A 21344-nucleotide genomic window follows, 5' to 3' on the forward strand; every position below is an offset into this window, starting at 1 on the left:
AAATTGGAGTTATAGCCACCAGTCTATGCCAGAGCCACAGCAACACGGGATCCAAGCTGTGTCTGCAGCCTACACCACAGCTCAGGGCGATGCTAGATCCTTAACCCACTGAGCGAGGCCAGAGATTGAACCCGCAACCCCGTGGTTCCTAGCCACATTGGCTAACCACTGAGGCATGATGGGAACTCCTCTCCCATTCCGTATGTTGTCTTTTTGTTTTCTTCTGCTGTGCAAAAGCTTGTCAGTTTTATTAGGTCCCATTGGTTTATTTTTGGTCTTATTTCTATTGTTATGGGAGACTGACCTGAGAAAATATTCATAAGGTTGATGTCAGAGAATGTTTTGCCTATGTTCTCTTCCAGGAGTTTGATGGTATCTTATATATTTAAGTCTTTAAGCCATTTTGAGATTATTTTTGTGCATGGTGTGAGGGTGTGTTCTAGTTTCATCAGTTTGCATGCAACTATGCAGGTTTCCCAGCAATACTTGCTGAAAAGACTGTCTTTTCCCCATTTTATGTTCTTGCCTCCTTTGTCAAAGATTAATTGACCATAGGTGCCTGGGTTTATTTCTGGGGTCTCTTCTGTTCTATTGGTCTGTCTCTCTGTTTTGGTACTAGTACCACACTCTCTTGATGACTATGGCTTTGTAATATTGCTTGAAGTCTGGAAGAGTTATGCCCCCTGCTTGGTTTTTTTTTTTCTCAGGATTGCTTTGGCCATTCTGGGTCTTTTGTGGTTCCATATACATTTTTGGATTGTTTGTTCTAGTTATGTTAAAACTGTCATGGGTAATTTGATAGAAATCGCATTGAATCTGTAGATTGCTTTGGGTAGTATAGCCATTTTGACAATATTAATTTTTGCAACCCAGGAGCATGGAATATCTTTCCACTTCTTTATTATCTTCTTTAATTTCCTTGATTAATATTTTATAGTTCTTGGGATATAAGTCCTTTACCTCCTTGGTCAGGTGTATTCCCAGGTATTGGATTTTTTAGGGTGCAGTTTTAAAAGGTATTGTATTTTTGTATTCCTTTTCTAATATTTCATTGTTGGTATACAGAAATGCAACTGATTTCTGAATGTTAATCATATCTTGCTACTTTGCTGAATTTGTTGATCAGTGCAAGTAGTTTTTGGGTTGAGTCCTTAGGATTTTCTATGTATAGTATCATGTTCTCTGCATACAATGACAGTTTTATTTCTTCTCTTCCTATTTGGATGCCTTTTATTTCTTTTGTTTGTCTGATTGCTGTGGCTAGGACTTCCAATACTATGTTGAATAGCAGTGGTGAGAGTAGGCATCCCTGTCTTGTTCCAGATTTTAGTGGGAAGGCTTTCAAATTTTCTCCATTGAGTATTATATATTTGCTGTTGGGTTTGTCATCAATGGCTTTGATTATGTTAAGGTATGTTCCCTCTATACCCACTTTGGCGAGGGTCTTGATCATGAATGGATGTTGGACTTTGTCAAATGTTTTCTCTGCATCTATGGAGATGATCATGTGGTTTCTGACTTTTCTTTTGTTAATGTGCTGTGTGACATTGATTGATTTGCATATGTTGAACTATCCTTGTGAACCTGGGATGAACCCTACCTGGTCATGGCATACAGTCTTTTTGATATGTTGTTGAATTCAATTGGCTAAAATTTTGTGGAGAATTTTTGCATCTATATTCATCAAAGATATTGGCCTATAGTTTTCTTTTATGGTGGTATTTTTGGTTTTGGAATTAGGTTGATGTGGGCATCATACAATGTCTTTGGGAGTGTTCCTTCTTCTTCAACCTTTTGAAAAAGTTTAAGGAGAATGGGGATAAGTTCCTTTTTATATGTTTGGTAGAATTCACCTGTGAAGCCATCTGGTCCTGGACTTTTATTTGTAGGGAGTGTTTTTATGACATATTCAATTTCATTTACAGTGATTGGTCTGTTCAGTTGGTCTATTTCTTCTTGATTCAGTTTTGGCAGGTTGTAAGTCTCTAGAAATTTGTCCATTTCTTCCATATTGTCAAATTTGATGGCATATAATTGTTCATAGTATTCTCTCACGGTTTTTTGTATTTCTGCAGTATCTGTTGTGACTTCTTTTTCATTTCTTATTTAATTTGGGTTCTTTCTTTCCTCTTCTTAGGGAGTCTAGCCAGAGGTTTGTCAATTTTGTTTACCTTTTCAAAGAACCAGCTCTTGGTTTTATTGATTTTTTCTACTGTTTTTTGAATCTCTATTTTATTGATTCCCTCTTTGATCTTTATGATTTCCTTCCTTCTACTGACTTTAGGTTTTTTTTGTTGTTGTTCTTTTTCTAATTCATTTAGGTGAGGAGTTAAGTTCTCAATTTGAGATATTTCTTCTTTTTTGAGGAAGGCCAGTATTGCTATGAACTTCCCTCTGAGCACGCTTTTGCATCATCCCATAGATTTTGAGTGGATGTGTCTTCATTATCACTTGTTTCTAGGTATTTTTTAATTTCTTCCTTGATTTCCTCATTGACCCATTGGTTTTTTAATAGCATGTTGTGTAGTCTCCATGTAATAGTTTTTTTTCTCATTTCTTTTCCTGTGGTTGATTTCTAGTTTCATGCCATTGTGGTCAGAGAAGATACTTGAGATAATTTCCATACTCTTAAATTCGTTGAGGTTTGCTTTGTGCCCCAGTATGTGGTCAATTCTTGAGAATGTCCTATGGGCACTTGAGAAGAATGTGTATTCTGATTTTTTTTTGGATGTAATGTCCTGAAAATGTCAATTAAGTCTAACTTTTCTATAGTTTCCTTTAGGATCTCTGTTGCTTTATTGGTTTTCTGTGTAGAGGACCTGTCCATTGATGTGATTGCTATGTTAAAGTCTCCTACTATGATTGTATTCCCATCAATTTCTCTTTTTAAGTCTGTTAATATTTGTTGTATATCTCTGGGTGCTCCTATATTAGGGGCATGTATATTGACGATTGTAATATCCTCTTCTTGAATGGATCCTTTTACCATTAAATAGTGTCCTTCTTTGACTTTCTTTATGGCCTTAATTTTAAAGTCTATTTTGTCTGATATGAGTGTTGCAAATCCTGCTTTCCTGTCTTGTTCATTGGCATGAAATATCTTTTCCCACCTCATCACTTTAAATCTATATGTGTCCTTTCCTCTAAGGTGAGTTTCTTGCAGAGCACATTGAAGTTTTTTGCTTTTTTATCCACTCTGCCACTCTGTGTCTTTTGATTGGAGCATTCAGTCCATAGATATTTAAGGTAATTATTGATAAATATGCATTTAATGCTATTTTCAACCTTGTTTTCCAGTTGATTCTATGATTTTCCATTCTTCCTTTCTTTTTTGGTTGGATGGTCGCCAATTATTTTCTGCTTAAGCACTTTTCCTTTCATTTTTTGTGAATGTAATGTTTGGTTTTGATTTGTGCTTGCCCTTTTTTTTTAAGTATGTTAACCACTTCCTATAGTTGTGTGTTTTAGCCTGTGAGTCCTGTAGGTTCAAGCACTTACCATAATAAAATTAAATAAAATTAAAATAATTAAAAAAAAGAAAAGAGAAAAAAAGAAAAAAAAGAACTTGTTTATTTTCTTATTTCTCTTGCATACATTTTATGATTTTGACATCTTTTTTTAAATTTTATTTTAAACATCTTCATGATTAAATCTGTATGCTGGCTTATTTAAGTGACTGCTTTCCAATGTGGTTTACTCCATCCTAGTTCTTCCTCTTTTTTTTTTTTTTTTTTTTTTAATTTAGAGAAGCCCCTTCAGTATTTCTTTTAGAATGGGTTGGTTTTTTTTTTTTTTTTTTTTTTTTAGCTATTTCTTGGGCCGCTCCCACGGCATATGGAGGTTCCCAGGCTAGGGGTCCAATCAGAGCTGTAGCCACCGGCCTATGCCAGAGCTACAGCAACGCGGGATCCGAGCCGCGTCTGCAACCTACACCACAGCTCATGGCAACGCCAGATCGTTAACCCACTGAGCAAGGGCAGGGACCGAACCTGCAACCCCATGGTTCCTAGTTGGATTCGTTAACCACTGCGCCATGACAGGAACTCCCTACATTGGGTTTTGTATTGCTCTATTCTTTTAGCTTTTGTTTGTTGGAGAAATTTTTCATTTCCCCTTCTATTTTAAATGATATTCTTGCTGGGTAGAATATTCTAGGTTGCAAATTTATTCCTTTCAGAGCTTTAACTATCTCTTGCCATTCCCTCCTGGCCTGTAGAGTTTCTGTAGAGAAATCACCTGGTAGCCTTATGGGGGGTTCCCTTATAAGTGACACTTTGCTTTTCTCTTGCTGCCTTTAGGATCCTCTCTTTATCATTAGCTTTTGTCATTTTTATTATAATATGTCTTGATGTGGGTCTATTTGGGTTCAACTTTTTTGGGGCCCTCTGTGCTTCCTGTATCTTGAAATCAGTATCCTTTAGATTTGGAAAGTTTCCAGCAATAATTTCTTCAAATATATTTTCAATTCCCTTTTCTTTTTCTTCTCTTGGAACTCCTATTATGTGTAGACTGGTCTGCTTTATATTATCCCATAGGTCTCTTACATTGCTTTCATGTTTTTTTTCATTTGGTTTTCTGCCCGCCATCCTGTTTGGGTGATTTCCATTATTCTAGCTTCCACATCACTAATTTGTTCCTCTGCTTTATTCATTCTGGTTTTTACTGCACTTAGCTCAGTCTGTATATCTGCAAATGAATTTTCTAGTTTTTCTTGGCTCCTCCTCATATTTTCTAGTTCCTTTCTGAGGGAGACTGCATTACTGTTCATATCTTCCCTTAATTCCTTCAGTATTTTCATTATCTCCCTCTCGAACTCCAAGTCTGTCACACTGCAGAGGTCTGTTTCATTGTTGACTGCTTTAGGTGCGTTCTCCTGTTGCTTTAACTGGGAATGGTTTATGATCTTCTTCGTCTTGCTTATGTTTTTCTTTTTCATGGTGGAGGTCATCTCCCTGTGGCTGGGCAGGGTTTGCCTTGGTGCTACTGTGGAGTACTTCCTGAGGTTGAGTGGTGTTGGTCTGCCTGCTTTGAGGCAGAGGGGCATTTCCCAAGGGTGGGTGGGGCTAGCTATGTCACTCTGTGGCAGAGGGTGCTTCCTGAGGGTGGCAGGGCTAGCAGGGTCACTCTGTGGCAAAGGAGCACTTCCTGAGGGCAGGAGGTGCTGGCCAGCTTGCTCTGCTGGAGTGGGGTGTTTCCCAAGGGCAGGTGGGGCTAGCTGGCTCACTCCAAGGCAAAGGAGCACTTTCTGAGTGTGGGCATACTGGCAGATGCATACCACAGTGAAGGTGCACTTCCCTTGGCTGGGCAGGGCTTGCCCTGGTACTCCTGGGCTGTGCAGCTCTTCCTGAGGGAGGGTGGTGCTGGGTGGCTAGCTCTGCAGGAGTGGAGCACTTCCCCAGGGCAGGCAGGCCTATCCAGCTCACTCTGAGGCAAAGGAGCACTTCTCGAGAGCAGGTAGGACTGGCAGGTGCGGGCCCTACTCTTCTGCCATCTTGCCTCCTCTGTCTAATTTTTTAAATTGTTTAAAATATAACCTTTTTAAAATACAACTTGTTTTTGAATGAAAAGAAGAAAGTATTTCCAAAATCAATCAGGGCCAAGCAAGAGCACAGACCCATTGATTTTTATGTGATAATGGCAATATCTACTATTTATAAAAATCTGGGGTAGATGATTAGGAAGAGCACAGAAAACATACCAACTAGTCTAGAAGGCTGCTGCAATAACATGGCCAGAGAGTTTAGACAGTTAGGTCTATGGATGTCTGGTTAGAGTGTTTACTCGTAGACTCTAACCATCTCAAACCGTCCTGGGCTAATGTGAGTACAGAATAATTAAGACAAAACTTGAGATACCTCCTTGAACTTTAATTGCTATGATTTTGGGGATATGTAACTCACTTTGTATGTTGCAGTTTCAGAGCTGACATAATCACAGCTTTCAACTCTCGGCTTTGTCTCATTTGTTTAACATGGCAGACTCTTAATTATTTAAGCTGCAAATTAATTGTATTGTGAAATACCCTGAGAGACTCCTTGGATAGGTGCTATGCCAATGTAGTATGATTGGCAGATCTCTGTGTCTCTCCTTTCAAGAAACTATAGACCTTTACTCTTAGTAAAGAAATTAAACTGATATTCCTCATAACTCTTCTATGACTCTTGTAAACAACCAAACATACTTTCTTTTCTTTTCCTTTTTTTTTTTTAATCTTAATTTAGTAACTTTGCTGTCAGTGTTCAGAACACAAATAAAATTAGGAGCTATGTTGAATAGCCCTGTGTGTTCTGTAGCCTTCACACAAAGGACTCTAGTTATGTATATATGTAAATATTATTTATTTTTTTTCTAATTTATGAAGGAAAATATAAGCCAGCTTGGATATTAATGCCAAGTGGTAAATTTGAAATCTCATCAAGATGTTTTTATCTTTTCCAGAACTTTCAGGTGACAGAGCAGCTATTTGATGTCTGCTTTTCTTCTTACACATATGGGCATCACTGCAGATCATACCACAAAATGATTGCTCAGGTCACTAAGGAAAACAGTAGTATTTTAAAATCAAACTAGGTGCATTCATATTTTTCAGTCTATTAGCAATTGCTTTTTTCTTTTTTTAAAGGGAGATATCCTAAAAATTTCCTATTTGAAAATCTAGTAGGTAATTTAGGTTTTTATTTTCCTTGTTGAGTTAAATGGATAGAGAGCAGAATACTTTCCAAAGTGTATCTTGTCCCAAGCGACCCACATTGTATATTGAAACCTACTCTTTAGGTTCTTGCTAACTGCTTTGGGTTTTGTCATGATTTAATATTGCTTGGGATAAAATAATATGGTAAACTCAATGCAAATCTTATAACTAACAAATCTTCAAGCCAGTCTTTGAGAGATTAAAAGATATTACCATCTACAAACACACATATGCCCACATGCTCACTCTAGGACTGAAAGATTTATCAGTGGATTCACTCATATTTCAAGGCAACACTGTGTTCTTGAAAAAGTATAGACTTTGAATTCAGAGATAAGCATTTACATTTTTAGTTCCCCTGTCAAATGGCTGGCTACTATCATCAGTTTTATCTGTAAAACAAAAGCAAAAACTAGATAGATAAATTGATGGATAGACAGAGACATAGGTAGGTAGGTAGGTAGATGAGAGATGGACAATAGAGAGAATAAGATTGTTGCAAGGACTGAAAATTAAACTTCCCTACTTACCTACCAGAGTCTCTAGCTTATCATAGGTAATCAAAGTGTTGTAACAATTTTATTAATTGTATTAATTATGATAATTATCAGTGCTACTTTGCATGAGAAGGTAAAAAGGAATACATAGGAGAGAGAGAATAGGTCTCTGCACTAAATTTCATGCTAACACAATCCTCAAGGACTTGCTCAGAACAGTGATGAATTTACCATTTCAAAGAACTGTATTTCATCTTTATAAGGATTATTGACATTCCCTTATTCATTCATTTAGTAAATTGAGCTCCTATATTTATTTAGAATATATACATTGAATACTTCATTCAATGACTGATGCCTTTATTCCTTCTTTTATTCAGAAGGATTTCCCCAAGCAGCAGAGGCTTAACTAGGTCCTGGGGAAAGAAAGATGACATAAAGGCCCTGAAGGGTTTTAAGGCTTCTAGAAATAGAATGGGTGAAAGAACATGTGATCAAACATTTTTCCTTGGATTTTCTCTTTCCTTATAAATTTTTTTCCCCAATTTTAAAGTTTTATTGAAGTATAGTTGATTTACAATGTTGTGATAATTTTCTGCTGGACACAAAGTGATTCAATTATACATATACATACATCTATCTCCTTTCAGATTATTTTCCCATATAGATTATCACAGAATATTGGGTAGAGTTCCCTGTACTATACAGCAGGTCCCCGTTGGCCAGTCATTCCACATACTACAGTATGCATATGCCAACCCCAAACCCCCAGCCCAGTTTTCAAAGTCTGCTTCTGTTCTTCAAATAAGTTTACTTGTATCCTTTTTTTTTTTTTTTTTTGTCTTTTTGTTGTTGTTGTTTTGTTGTTGTTGTTGTTGCTATTTCTTGGGCCGCTCCCGCGGCATATGGAGGTTCCCAGGCTAGGGGTTGAATCGGAGCTGTAGCCACCGGCCTACGCCAGAGCCACAGCAACGTGGGATCCGAGCCGCGTCTGCAACCCACACCACAGCTCACGGCAACGCCGGATCGCCAACCCACTGAGCAAGGGCAGGGACCGAACCCGCAACCTCATGGTTCCTAGTCGGATTCGTTAACCACTGCGCCACGACGGGAACTCCTACTTGTATCCTTTTTACGATTCCACATATAAGTGGTATCATATGATGTTAGTCTTTCACTGTCTAACTTCACTTAGTATGACAAACCAACTTTCAATAAAGGATGATTCAAGGATACTCACTCTGGGAGCTTTAAGGATCATCTTTTCCCTTGTTGACCCTTGTTAAATTGAGACTGGAAGAAGACACTATTTCTTTGGTAGAACTAATATTAATTAGGCTGTTACTGAAGGGGTGTTTTGTATCTCTGAGAAATAGAAGATTCTTGCTTCTCTTTAATTTCATCATTTAAAAGATTTAATCAATAGATGACAGTTTTAGAGCAGAAAAACTGAGCAGATAGTATAGTGAAACCCCATGTAATGCCACATGCAGTTTGCACTATTATTAAAATGTTACTCTAAGATAGTGCATTTGTTACAGTCATTGAGCCAACATGAATAGGTTCTAATTAACTAAAATTCATACTTTATTCCGATTTTCTTGGTTTTTAACCTGATATCCTTTTTTTATTCCAAGATTCCACCCAAGGTAACACATTGAGTTTTCCTGTCTTCCTAGGCTCACTTCTTTGCTGTAACAGTATCTCAGACTTTCCTTGTTTTTCATGACCCAGACAGTTTTGAGGAGTGATGGTCAGTTTTATTATAGAATGCTCCCTTCAGTGGAATTTGTCTACTATTTTCCTCATTTTTAGACTGAGGTTTATGGGTCTTGGGCAAGAAGACTACAATGGTAAAGTGCTATTTTCACCACATCATATCAAGGTGATTGCTCTATCAAAATAATCTATGATTGCCGATGCTGGCCTTTCTCACTGGATTGAAGTAGTGTTTGTGGGATTCTCCACTGTAAACTTACTCATTTTTCTCTATTTCTATATTGAGTCTTTGGAAAGAGGTCAATACATGCTGTACACATTTAATGAATATGGGGTTATCCTTCACCTCCTCTAAGGTATTGAACCTATGTAATTTATTTTTAATTCTTCTGTATAGGGGAATTTTTCACTTCTCCCTCCCCATTTATTTATTTACTCATTCTTTATTTATATCAATATTGATTAGGGGATATTTATTTGATAATTTGGGTTACAAACCAATAATGCTTTATTTTTTGGCTCAGATTGTTTCAGTATATTCTTTTGTAAAGTGCTTTTTAAAAATCTTTTAAAATACATACTATGAGTGTATCCCCAGGTCATTAAAACATCATTTGTACTCTCAATTGTAATGATAGTGAGGCATTCAAATGTGTATTTTCAGCCAGTCTCCTGCCATTGGACATTTAGTTTCCTTTTGTTTTGTTTCCATCTTTTGTTGTCGTGAATAAAGATAAAATGAATATTCTTGTGGCTATATTTTGCCCATCACCCTGAGAACTTCCTTAGTATATTTTTAGAAAATTAGAATTATTAGATAAAAGGAATGTAAAAGCTAAGAGTTCTGACAAGTGTTTCCAAATACGCTTCAAGAATAATTGCAGAGGGTCCACACTGAAAGACCAGGACCCCAGTCTACAAATCGTGTCTCTTTTGATCTTACATACATGCTGAATCTATTGTCAAACATTCATTTCATTTTTCTCCATTTCAAAAACCAAAATTGGATTCTTACACTGCTGTTTCTAAAATTAATCTAATTTAAAGGCTCTAAAATTCATCCAAGAAGAATATCTATACTTTTGCAAGTAACTCTTCATCCTTTCCATCCCAGTCTATTGCCACCTTTCTCAAGAGACCTGCAGTTCTTACTTTTTGAGTAATTGGCAATTGCAGGAGAGAAAGCTTTCAAATCCAAGTTGGAACTGAGCTGAAGGAAAATAACTTCTTATTTTCCAGCTGACCTTGGAAATCATGTCTAGAACCTTTGTTGGAATTTGGAGACATCTCAGTATGCTACAAAAAACTCTGTTTTCATCTTCTGGCCCATGGACACAAGGAACTCTACCCACTGATTATAAATCATGTTAGTTCATTAGGTGAAGAGTATATTTCTAAGCATACTTTTTACAGGCTAACAAAGTGATTCTCGATGATAGATGGTTAGTTCATGCAGGAAAAGCAAAACAGGATGGTTTAGAGCTCAGTCACAATTAAAAGAAAGACTTCAAATTGTTTCTAAAAATTTACTGTGTGATATTGGACATGTTACCCAATCTATTCTAGTTCTAATCTCCTCATCTACAAAATGTTAATATTGATACTCCTATGTCTTATAGCATTATTATATGGTTTCAATGAAGCACTTAGTACAATACCTGGCATATAATGTTCTCAACAAATGTTAGATATATTAATATAGAATAATTAAACATTAGCAGATGGGAGTTCCCATCATAGTGCACTGGTTAACGAATCCGACTAGGAAACATGAGGTTGCAGATTTGATCCCTGCCCTCACTCAGTGGGTTAAGGATCTGGCATAGCTGTGAGCTGTGGTGTAGGTCACAGATGTGGCTCGGATCCTGCGTTGCTGTGGCTGTGGTATAGGCCGGCAGCTACAGCTCTGATTAGACCCCTAGCCTGGGAACCTCCATGTGCCTCTAGTGTGGCCCTAGAAAAGACAAAAAGTAATAATAGTAATAAAAATAAATAAATAAATAAATATTAGCAGATATATACAATGTCTCCTTTACTTCTTTATATGAAACTTTATGATTATGAACCGAGCTGAGGTCAAGTCTTATAATTCTGAAAGAATTATAATTCTGAATATAATTCCAAAAGCAACAAGGGCTACTAGAATGTACCTTGAACAAATCATCATTTTTTTCTCTATTGCTGAGCCATATAGCACTGAAATGATTGGTGAAGTAATTATTTAGAGTTAATATATATTGATAAAACATAGAGAGGCTGTGAATTAACTGCTAAATGCAATATCATTTTCAGCCCTACTACACCTGGAAATGATGGGCTCCAGTTTAGTTTTTATGTGACAATGAGTTGTTATACTGTGGAGTAGAAAATGCCAATAAGGAGTTCCCATCCTTGTTCAATGGAAACAAATCCAACTAGTAACCATGAGGGTGTGGGTTTGATCCTTGGCCTCGCTCAGTGGATTAAAGGATCTGGCGTTGCTGTGAGCTGTGGTGTAGGTCTCAGACGTGGCTCAGATCCCATGTTGTTATGAGTGTGGCGTAGGCCAGCAGCTATAGTTCCAATTATACCCCTAGCCTGGGAACTTTCATATGCCACTTTTTAGGTGTGGCCCTAAAAAAAAAAAAAGGTAGAAAAGCGCAATAAAATTCTTAGGGACTCTGGACAAAAGAACCTTTCTATCCTTATATGATGATCATGGTAATGAGGCAATTCAATAAGATTTATTATTCGTTCAAATTTTACATTTCAGAATATTTTTTCATTTTTATATATACACACATGTATATGTATACACACACACACACACACATCTCCTCATTTGATCTCTTCAAGAAATCTTTTACATACCCATTTTTATCTCTAGTTATAAAGAGAAACCTGAGGCTTCAAGATGTTAGGTAATTTGTACTCAGTTACACAAAACTTGCCTGTGTCCTTTCCCTCTGCATTCAAGTACCACTCTGTTACCACTACTATTATGACCAAAGTATTTGTGGCTTTCCAATTGGCTGTAGCAAGTGTAGTGTCAAATTCCAGACTAATACATGCATAAGACTACATTTCTCCCCAAGGGAAAGAGGGTAGACACTGACCTGTAGAACAGGATTGTTACTACATTTAGGTAACTCAGAAAAAAAAAAAAGAAAAAAGATTTTCCTTTTTCCGTAACAGTGTGATTGTTTTTCTACAGAACTCATGAATTTATCCATATTGTATCCCCATAGGACAATCTTATATTCCAAGCTCTTTGAATGAATACTTCAAGTTGAGGAAATGAAAGCAGCTAGCGGAACAGTCTGAAAATTTAACAAAGGCATTCTTTGCTGGTTTTGTTATTCTGCTTCCCTCTCTTCCATTAAAAATGGCTGCTGACAGGATTTTCTGAAATGAAGTTTGAGTTAAGCATAATCCCAAACATAAGCATCTTAGGAAACTGGTTCTCTGTACCAGTTTCTAGTTAAAAACTTGGTATGGCCTGGATTTAAGCTGTGGATAATGAGGTTTAAGAAATCCAGGGGAGAAATATAAGCTTTCTCAAATAGCACTAGTAATGAAAATTCTATTTATGGACTAAAAGTATAGAAACGAAGCAGAGTTCCTACAAGTGTGTAAAGGACTTTAATTTAACTCTCAATACAGGATGAACTAGGCCAGATGGTTAACATATATATTCTCTGTCTCCAGATAAAATTAACAGGATTCTTATTCCCTAAAAGCATAATGACATGACAGAATGGAGTAAAAGTCCTTATTTACAGCAATTACTTAAGCACAAAGCTAGAGCAGAGAAGGAAGGGAGGGAGGGAAAGAGGGAAGAAGGGAGGGAGGGAAGGAAGGAGGAAGGCAAGAAGGAACTTTGCTTTTAAGAATTGGTAGTAGAAACAAATCTGACTAGTATCCATGAGGACGCAGGTCCATCCCTGGCCTTTCTCAGTGGGTTGAGGATCTGGCCTTACTGTAAGCTGTTGCGTAGGTAACAGATGCAGCTTGGATCTGACATTGCTGTGGCTGTGGTATAGGCTAGCTACAGCTCGATTCACCCCCTAGCCTGGGAACCTCCATATGCCAGGGATGCAGCCCTCAAAAAAAAAAAAAATAGTATTTTACAATTGTGAAGAGTCATTTCAGGTAAATACAGAAACAAGAAAAGGCTTTTGAAAAGCTCTATTTGAAATACAAGGTTCATGACTACCTCATGTATGGTCTGAGGAAACTTGGGATGATAGAGTTGCTTCAGACTGGGCTCAATTTTGGCATCATATTTGTGAAGATTACAAAAAAAAAAAAAATGAGGAATTGGAGCTGAAATGGAAGTATTGCCAGAAATGGCTGATGTCTGTATTTAGGATGATGTGATACCATTTATTTTGACTTAACCTTCTATTGGCACATTTTCAAAGGACTTAATAATAGCCTCTATTCTGAAGACCCTTCAATGATCTCCCTTGCTTCATGGCATTCTTCACTATTAATACATTAACTTTGCATTTTAAATAGACCACTTATTTTAAATTTAAATTAAAATGAACTGCCAGAGAATGTTGAATCACTAATATCATTGACATGTACAAACTAGATAGATCCTAAAAAAAAAACACTGAAGTCACAGAAGGAGGAGCCTGCTAGTGCTATAACTGAATGGGTGTCAACTCTTAGAATTGGAAAGTAGATCATAATAAATTAGCCTCTACTGGAACCCTAAGTAGAGAAGAATTGACAGGTAATGATTTAGCAGAAATCACCTGTCTAAACGTGAGTACCATTACAAAAAGGTAATTAGAATTGTTAGCAGCGGCCAGCTGAGTATTTAACTCAGATGACAAATGAAAGCCACATGGCACAAGCCTGGTACATAGTAAGCACTCAATTAATGATTATTAATATTCATAAATAAATGCTCAGCTTTCTTACAAAGCATTTTTTTCTCTTTGGGGAGTGTTGTCTAATTCCTTTCTTCCCTTAGCACCATGGTCCTAGATGATTAGCCATGTTGAAGGAAAATAATGTTACAGAAAAGCATGTTTCACCTGAGCGACCCCTGCTCTCATGATGAGGAAATGAATTATCGCAATACTTCCTCAGCAGCCAGTGCATTAAACAATGAGAAGCAGGAAATTTGCTTCTAGAGATATATGTGGATGTTTGTGTACCCATTTCATTCACAGCGTAGAGATCTGATTTTAGTTCACAAATTATTCATAAAGCGATTTATGTCAATGCCTAGTCATAAGGAGACTTTAAAGGAGAATAGAAAATAAACAAATATAAGCTAGGATTCTTGCTTTCAAATGATAACAATAACATAATAATGATCTTTATTTTAACTTACCATTAACACAAAACATATTATTTAATGTGTGCTAGACAGTGTGTTACACACATGAAATGAATTACTTCATTTAATCTTCACTATAATCCTGTAAAGTATGCACTGTATTAATTCCTATTGTATAAGTGAGAAAATTCATGTTACAAAGGGGCAATAAAATGTAACTGATAAGTGTAAGAACTGCACTCTGCTCTGTACTGTATAAATAGTATTCTATTACAACAGCTTGGTTATTATTATTATTTACATAGAATGGCATATCTTGAAAAACTTGTACTTAAAAACTAAAGCTCATTACTAAAATTATTTCATCTTTTCTTGATTTTAGTTATTTCCACCCACTGTCCATTTAAGATGGCTTCAGAAAAGAGGGAGGGCATAAAGCTAAAGCAGTTCATTCAGTGTCTTCATAAGAAGCGCCCAAATGCATATGCATTTTTAAGAAATCTGTTTTACATTTATTCTCTCTAACCCTATATCTCGCATTACCAGTGGTAATAAAGAGGCTTGTGGCATTCATATTTAGCAGTGACATAGTAAATCTGAAAAAAATCTGTCTTTAAATAGTAAATGTGAAATCTTATAAAACTGCTTGATTTTTCTCCCATTAGCAATTTTAACATGAAATGTGGCCAACAAATGCACCTGATAAGAATTTTAATTAAACAAATAAATGTTTGTATGACTATTTTTTGATAGTTAGCTGCTCTGGGAATTCTATAATATCTACAGTATAAAATATAATATCCTGAAGGAATTTACCATCCCATAGAATTCAGTCACAGAGACAGAAAATAACCTAACTAGCCTTTCAACCCAGGCATTCAGAATCTATTCATTGTCTTTTTTGGATGAAAGCAGCAGGAAAATTTTTTAAATAAGCAAAAAAAAAAAGTCTATACTAACAGAAATGTTCAAAAAGAATTTTTGGGGGGGGGGCATTAGGCATGACTTGATGTAAGCATTTGAAGAATTCCAAATTTCCTTCCTCTGTGTTAGCTTTGGCCTTCAAAGGTATCTTCTCCATTTGGTGGGGAACTGTCGCCTAGAAGTTCCAAGTTTATATCCCAATGACTGAGGAAACCCTAACAACAGAATATCATTTCTTCAAAAGCTCTTCCAAAAACAGTCCTAGAATTGAGTCTAGCTGTCTCTGATTGGGTTGTCTTGTTCCCACAGTTGACCAACCATGATGGCTATGGTACACCAGCTTCTAATGGCAAGATCTGAATCTCATGCTCTCTTCTGAAGCCAGATGTAGAGCCTCTCACTTCACCTTAGATAGACTAACAATGAGAAGCATTGAGTTTTCTAAAGAAAATCAAAATGCAGACCAAAAAACCCAAACACACATCCACTGCAGATGGAGAACACAGGAGTCTAGTTCCTATACCCACCTTCAAAATTAAAAATTCTTATGTTAGATGCCCGAACGCTGAATCTTATAACCTTCACCATAGTTGAGTGGTTTATAAGAGAAGATTTATCACTCCAGTCATAAGTGAGGTAAGGAAAAAAAAGCGCACTGTTCTCAAAATACGTTCTATAGCCATAGTTCTTCACAACAATTCTACTGTTTAGTCTTTGGTCTTATATGCCATTAATGTTCAAATCCACAGAATACCATTTTTAGGTATGTCCCATGGCTATATAGAAATACTAGGCTAAGAAGTACTTAAGGCTTCTTTAAAGTTAGTGTTGTAATTAAAGTAGAACATGATTAGAGCATACTGGAGGTTATAATAAATTAGTTTTCCAAGAAGTAGATCTTGAGAGAATATTTTTTTTTTGAAAGTGACTTTTGAGAAGGGTTATTATGAAGAACTGATGGGAGGATGGACAACTGGGACAGGAAAGAAAAAGAAGCCAGAGCATAACATCAAGCAAAGCCCTACAGACGACAAATTTGCCTCGGTCTGGTAGGGAAGTTTGTAAAGAGAGCAGTCACACCTAGAAGTACCTCACCATGGTGGGGGATAACTGGAATATTTACACCTCAGCCCACAGTCAGTTATTGGTTAAGAACTACTCCAAGGAGTATGTAAATTCCTAACTGCTTTTAGCTCTTTTTCTTTTTCCCCTGTGAAGGAAAAGTTAGCTATAGCAGTTTGTGGATGGTTGAGAGCAAAAAGATGCATGTACTTGCACCCCAGTGTTCACTGCAGAAATATTTACAATAGTCAAGATAAGGAAACAACCTAAATGCACGTCAATAAATGAATGGATTAAGAAGATGTGGTACATATATCCAATGGAGTATCACTCAGCTATAAAAAGAATGAAATAATGCCATTTGCAGCAACATGGATGGACCTAGAAATTATCGTAGCAAGTGAAGTAAATCAGAGAAAGACAAATATCATATTAAATCACTCATATGTTGGATATAATAAAAGTGATACAAAGGAACTTATTCACAAAACAGAAACAGACTCAAGAACTTTGAAACCAAATTTATGGTTACCAAATGGGAAACATTGTAGGGAGGGATAAATTAAGAGGCTGGAATTAACATACATACATTACTATATATAAGATACATAAATAACAAGGAACTACTATATAGAAAAGGGAAGTCTACTCAATACTCTGTAGTAACTGAATCTAAAAAAGAATGGACATATGTATATATGTAACTGAAAAAAAGAAAAAAAAAGAAAACCACTATTTCCACAAAAAAAAAAGCAAAACCAAAAAGATGCATCTACTAACTCTTTAGGGTGAAAATACATCAGAATTGGGTTGGCTATGGGATCAGAAGGGACATGGGTGAAGCACTGACATTTTCTGCTACACTATTTCTATTGCAAAGGTGTATCTATGTAGGATATGCCATTTTATCCACTAAGGGAAAAATGCTTGTCCAGAGAGACTTCAATGTCATCAATGAGTTATTTTCTTTTGGTGTTGGGTTGGGGGGCAGGGAGTCAGAATAGTTGGGATTGGTGGGACTTGTTCCTTTTGCCCCCATTAATTTGGCCCCTTAAAATGGAGATCCACTTTTATAAAATTTCAAATATGAAAGTTATCAGAGGTTGATTTTACAATAGCTATGGGGTTTGTGTTGTCTGGTAAGCACACAGGTTCTGTAGCAAGGAAACCTGGAAATAAATCCCAGTTCTGCCACCTGTAGTTTTAGAAAAAGGAAATGAAATTACATGTACACATTATACACACAGTGCTTGGCTCATAGTTTGCGGTTAATAAACTGTAGCTATTTGTTCTGATATTATTAGTTATTATTTTTAAATATCAAACTGTTTAATACTGGTTCAGAGATTCAGATATTTAGTTAGGTTGAAATTTTACTTCTGTATTCATAGGAAAAATAAAGAACAATGATATAACAATGAGAAAATACTTGGTTTTTTGCTACAATATTTTTGTCAATGTTTCAGGTTAAAATCTTTTTTTAGTTGAATATTTTGCATGTATTTGTCATAAATCTCAGAGATACACTGTCATAAAAAGATAACAAAGGAACGTGAATTCAGATAAATATCAAAGCCTCTATTTATTTTTCTCTTTGTAAATAAATTTTCTTAGAAATTTTCTATTACATGGGTAATACATGCTCATTGTAGGAAAATAATGGAAAACAGAGATAAGCATAAAAGAGAAAATGAAAGGCATTCATATCTTCACCACCCATAGATACTAACTTTTATGTTCACTTAACCACTACACGCATTTTAAGAAGTTGGATAATACTGCCCTAGACTTGGCAAAAATCCTTTCTATGTGAGTAAACTTTCTTCTAGAGCTTGATTTTTATTTGTAGTTTGGTATTTCATAAAATGAATGAATAAGAAATAGTTATCTGAGGTTAACTATTAGCAAGAATAGGCCATTTTACTAAAATATCAACCTAAATGTGTGCTAAGTGGCAAGGCTTTTTAAAAGGACAAAAACAAAACTTATAATAATGATGTTATGTTTAACAAAATTCAAGTTGTATTTGTAACTATAAACTGATTCTGAGAAATACAGATGAATCAAATATTGATTGGGGAGTACGTTTTCTGAGAAATATGTGTGAGCACACATGTGACTTTTCTAAACTCTGTGTATCTTTGGTTTACACAGCAAGATCATAATTGTTTGCAAATGAAAAATTCCTAGTGCTTCATCAGTTTTCAAGCTTTATTTGAAGCCTCCACTGAGTCATCACCACTAATTTTCTGCAGTTGTTATTGCTCAGACTCTATACATCTTTATTTGTCAACCACTTTGTATGTGCTTCCACAATTCTTCTTCTACATTACTTTGGTAGACTTGAAATAATCCTGCATTTTCTACTGAGTTTATAATGTGGCTTTGCAAAATGCTTTATTATTATTACTACTATCAATATTATGATTAATTTGAAATATATTTAACGTAGAAGGATTTAAAGCACCTGAAAATCTATTAAGAGAGTGAAGAATTATGTGAAAGTAAGAAAAGAAAGATGTTAGTTAAAATAGATTAGAAATTGATTTTAGGAGTTCCTGTTGTGGTGCAGTGGTTAACGAATCCGACTAGGAACCATGAGGTTGCGGGTTCGGTCCCTGCCCTTGCTCAGTGGGTTGACGATCCAGCGTAGCCGTGAGATGTGGTGTAGGTTGCAGACGCAGCTCAGATCCAGCATTGCTGTGGCTCTGGCGTAGACTGGCGGCTACAGCTCCCATTCGACCCCTAGCCTGGGAACCTCCATATGCCGCGGGAGCGGCCCAAGAAATAGCAACAACATCAACAACAACAACAACAAAAAAGAAATTGATTTTACAAGTGATTCATTTATTAAGGAATATTTTCTGGTTATAACTTTATTTTCAGCCTACGTATCTTTATATTTCTACCCGTACAAGTGAGGCCTTCCTCACCATGAATTTCTAAATTCATCTCTAATGAATGTATCTCTAAAAATTAGTGATGTATTATAAAATGTATTCTGCTGTTTATTTGTTTGTTTATTTATTGCTTTTCAGGCTTACACCCATGGCATATGGAAATTCCCAAGCAAGGGGTAAAATCGGAGCTACAGCTGCCAGCCTACACCACAGCCACAGCCACGCCAGAGCCAAGCCGTGTCTTTGACCTATACCACAGCTCACAGAAATGCTGGATCCCAGACCCACTAAGCAAGGCCAGGGATGGAACCCACATCCTCATGGATATTAGTCAGATTCATTTCTGCTGTGCAATGGGGACTCCTATTTGCTGTTTTAGAACATAATCATATTAGACTAACATAATGGACTTAAGATAGTAAGCTAAACTTCTATAAATAAAGGGATTGTTTACAAATTCTTTCTGAAAAGAGACAATGTAAACATGTTATTTTTTTAGAAGATTGGTTATAAATGACTATATTCTTTTGAGGATCATATATTTTATACTCCCAATTCATGTGCCTCTATTATATTGTACTGATCCCCTTGGGTAATTTAGCTCACACATCATATATCTTCATTTACTTATTAGTACCAATTTAGGTATAGAAGAATATGTGTTTTTGTTTCAGTCTATAAATAGAGCACTTGCCTCTTCTTAAATGTCACATCCTCATAAACAATTTCCTGACCACCATGCTTAAACTGATATAATCATGTTACTATCCTCTGTACCCTATTTCCTTTGTTTCAATTATCACAATTTAAGAAAATATACTTTTATTATTTGTTTATTTTATGTTTCCCCACTAGTCTGTAAGCAACATGAGGGCAAAGAACATGTTTAGTTTATTCATTAATTCATTCCTGGATCATATAGTACCATGACTTGCATGTGGCAAACACTTAAACAAAGCGTTAAAAATCACCGATGAGTGAATGGCAAATGACTGAATGATCTGAAAATAAGAAGCAATATAATAGACTGACTGAATTTTTTCTTTGAGAGTTATATTTAAGGACATTTTTTATTTTATCCTGCTGTCACAAAGACAAAACCATCTTCTATTCTAATGAGGTATAACTGTTTAGTCCAGTCCCTGATATTAGTTGGAGGAGGTTGGACGGAAGCCCATTGCCAGGGAAAGTCAAGTACAGCAAATCCCAAGCTATCCTTGAAATCCCGAACTTTCAACAGGAAGATGAAGGCTTCTATGAATGCATTGCAGGCAACCTTCGAGGAAGAAATCTTGCCAAGGGTCAACTGATTTTCTATGGTGAGCTAATACAATTTCCAAAAGTATAAAAAATATTTGGTATTATTCTTTATAGGAAATAATGAAAGTGATTAGCATGTTATAGAAAACTTCCATAGGAGAAATAGAGAACATTTCCAAATTAGGATGCTTCATATAATGATTAGCATATGGGAATGATAATTTTTAAAATATAGCTTTAATTTTAGCATAGTCTGCGCATGATATTTTTTATTACAATTGTTTTGGAAATATCAGCAGTGTCATATTTAAGCCATAGAAGTTTATAACACAATGTAGCATAGAATTCAATGCATTTCCTCTAAAACCTTCAGCAGCAGCCTATATCAACCTTAATTATAACCCCACTTAGAATTTACAAAAGAAATAGAAAATGACAGAAATACAATACTTAATGGTGGTTTTAAGTATTTGTTTATATTTCTTATATTTATGTACTCATATGTAGGCAATAGAAAAATAAAGTCATTACCTTATTTAAAAATATAAGAGATGTAAGCATATATTTTCTAAAAGTTGCCTTTATGTCTTTCATCCAGGCCAAAATATACTCTTGCATGAAATTCACTTTTTTTTTAATGTCAAATACATACTTCATAATTATCAAAATACTTTGTGCTTTTAAAATAGTCTTCTTTGCTATTTAAATATGATGAAAACCTTTGTATTCTGTGAGAGACATGCATGTCTTATTTAAATATGTGAATATTTACAATTAAAAAAATAAAAATAAAAAATAAAATATTCTTCTTTGCTAAATTTAATACATCTGTAGTAGGGGACTTTTTAAAATTGCATCTATTTTATATATGGCCAAAAATCATTTTTTATGTGACATGTTTCTATGTGATATACTCATAATCAATGATTAATAATTGAAGGAAAATATGTTTTGATAACTATTAAAAATTTTAGACAAGTCTAAATTGTAATTGCTGCAAAGGAATGATTGAG

The 21344-nt window shown here is 35.7% G+C and overlaps 1 protein-coding gene across 1 annotated transcript in view; it reads left to right on the forward strand.

Moving 5' to 3' along the window:
* CNTN6 (contactin 6) overlaps nt 1–21344 on the forward strand; it is a 295431-nt gene that overhangs the window by 196637 nt on the left and 77450 nt on the right. The window contains 1 exon segment of the mRNA XM_084989161.1: nt 20206–20390. Within this exon segment, the coding sequence (XP_084845287.1) occupies nt 20206–20390 (185 nt within the window).

This window comes from Sus scrofa, chromosome 13, assembly GCF_054392235.1.
Source record: "Sus scrofa isolate SSC_HxYL_T2T_F1_AM1 chromosome 13, Sscrofa_HxYL_maternal_Yorkshire_Landrace_v2.0, whole genome shotgun sequence".
Lineage (NCBI taxonomy): Eukaryota > Metazoa > Chordata > Mammalia > Artiodactyla > Suidae > Sus > Sus scrofa.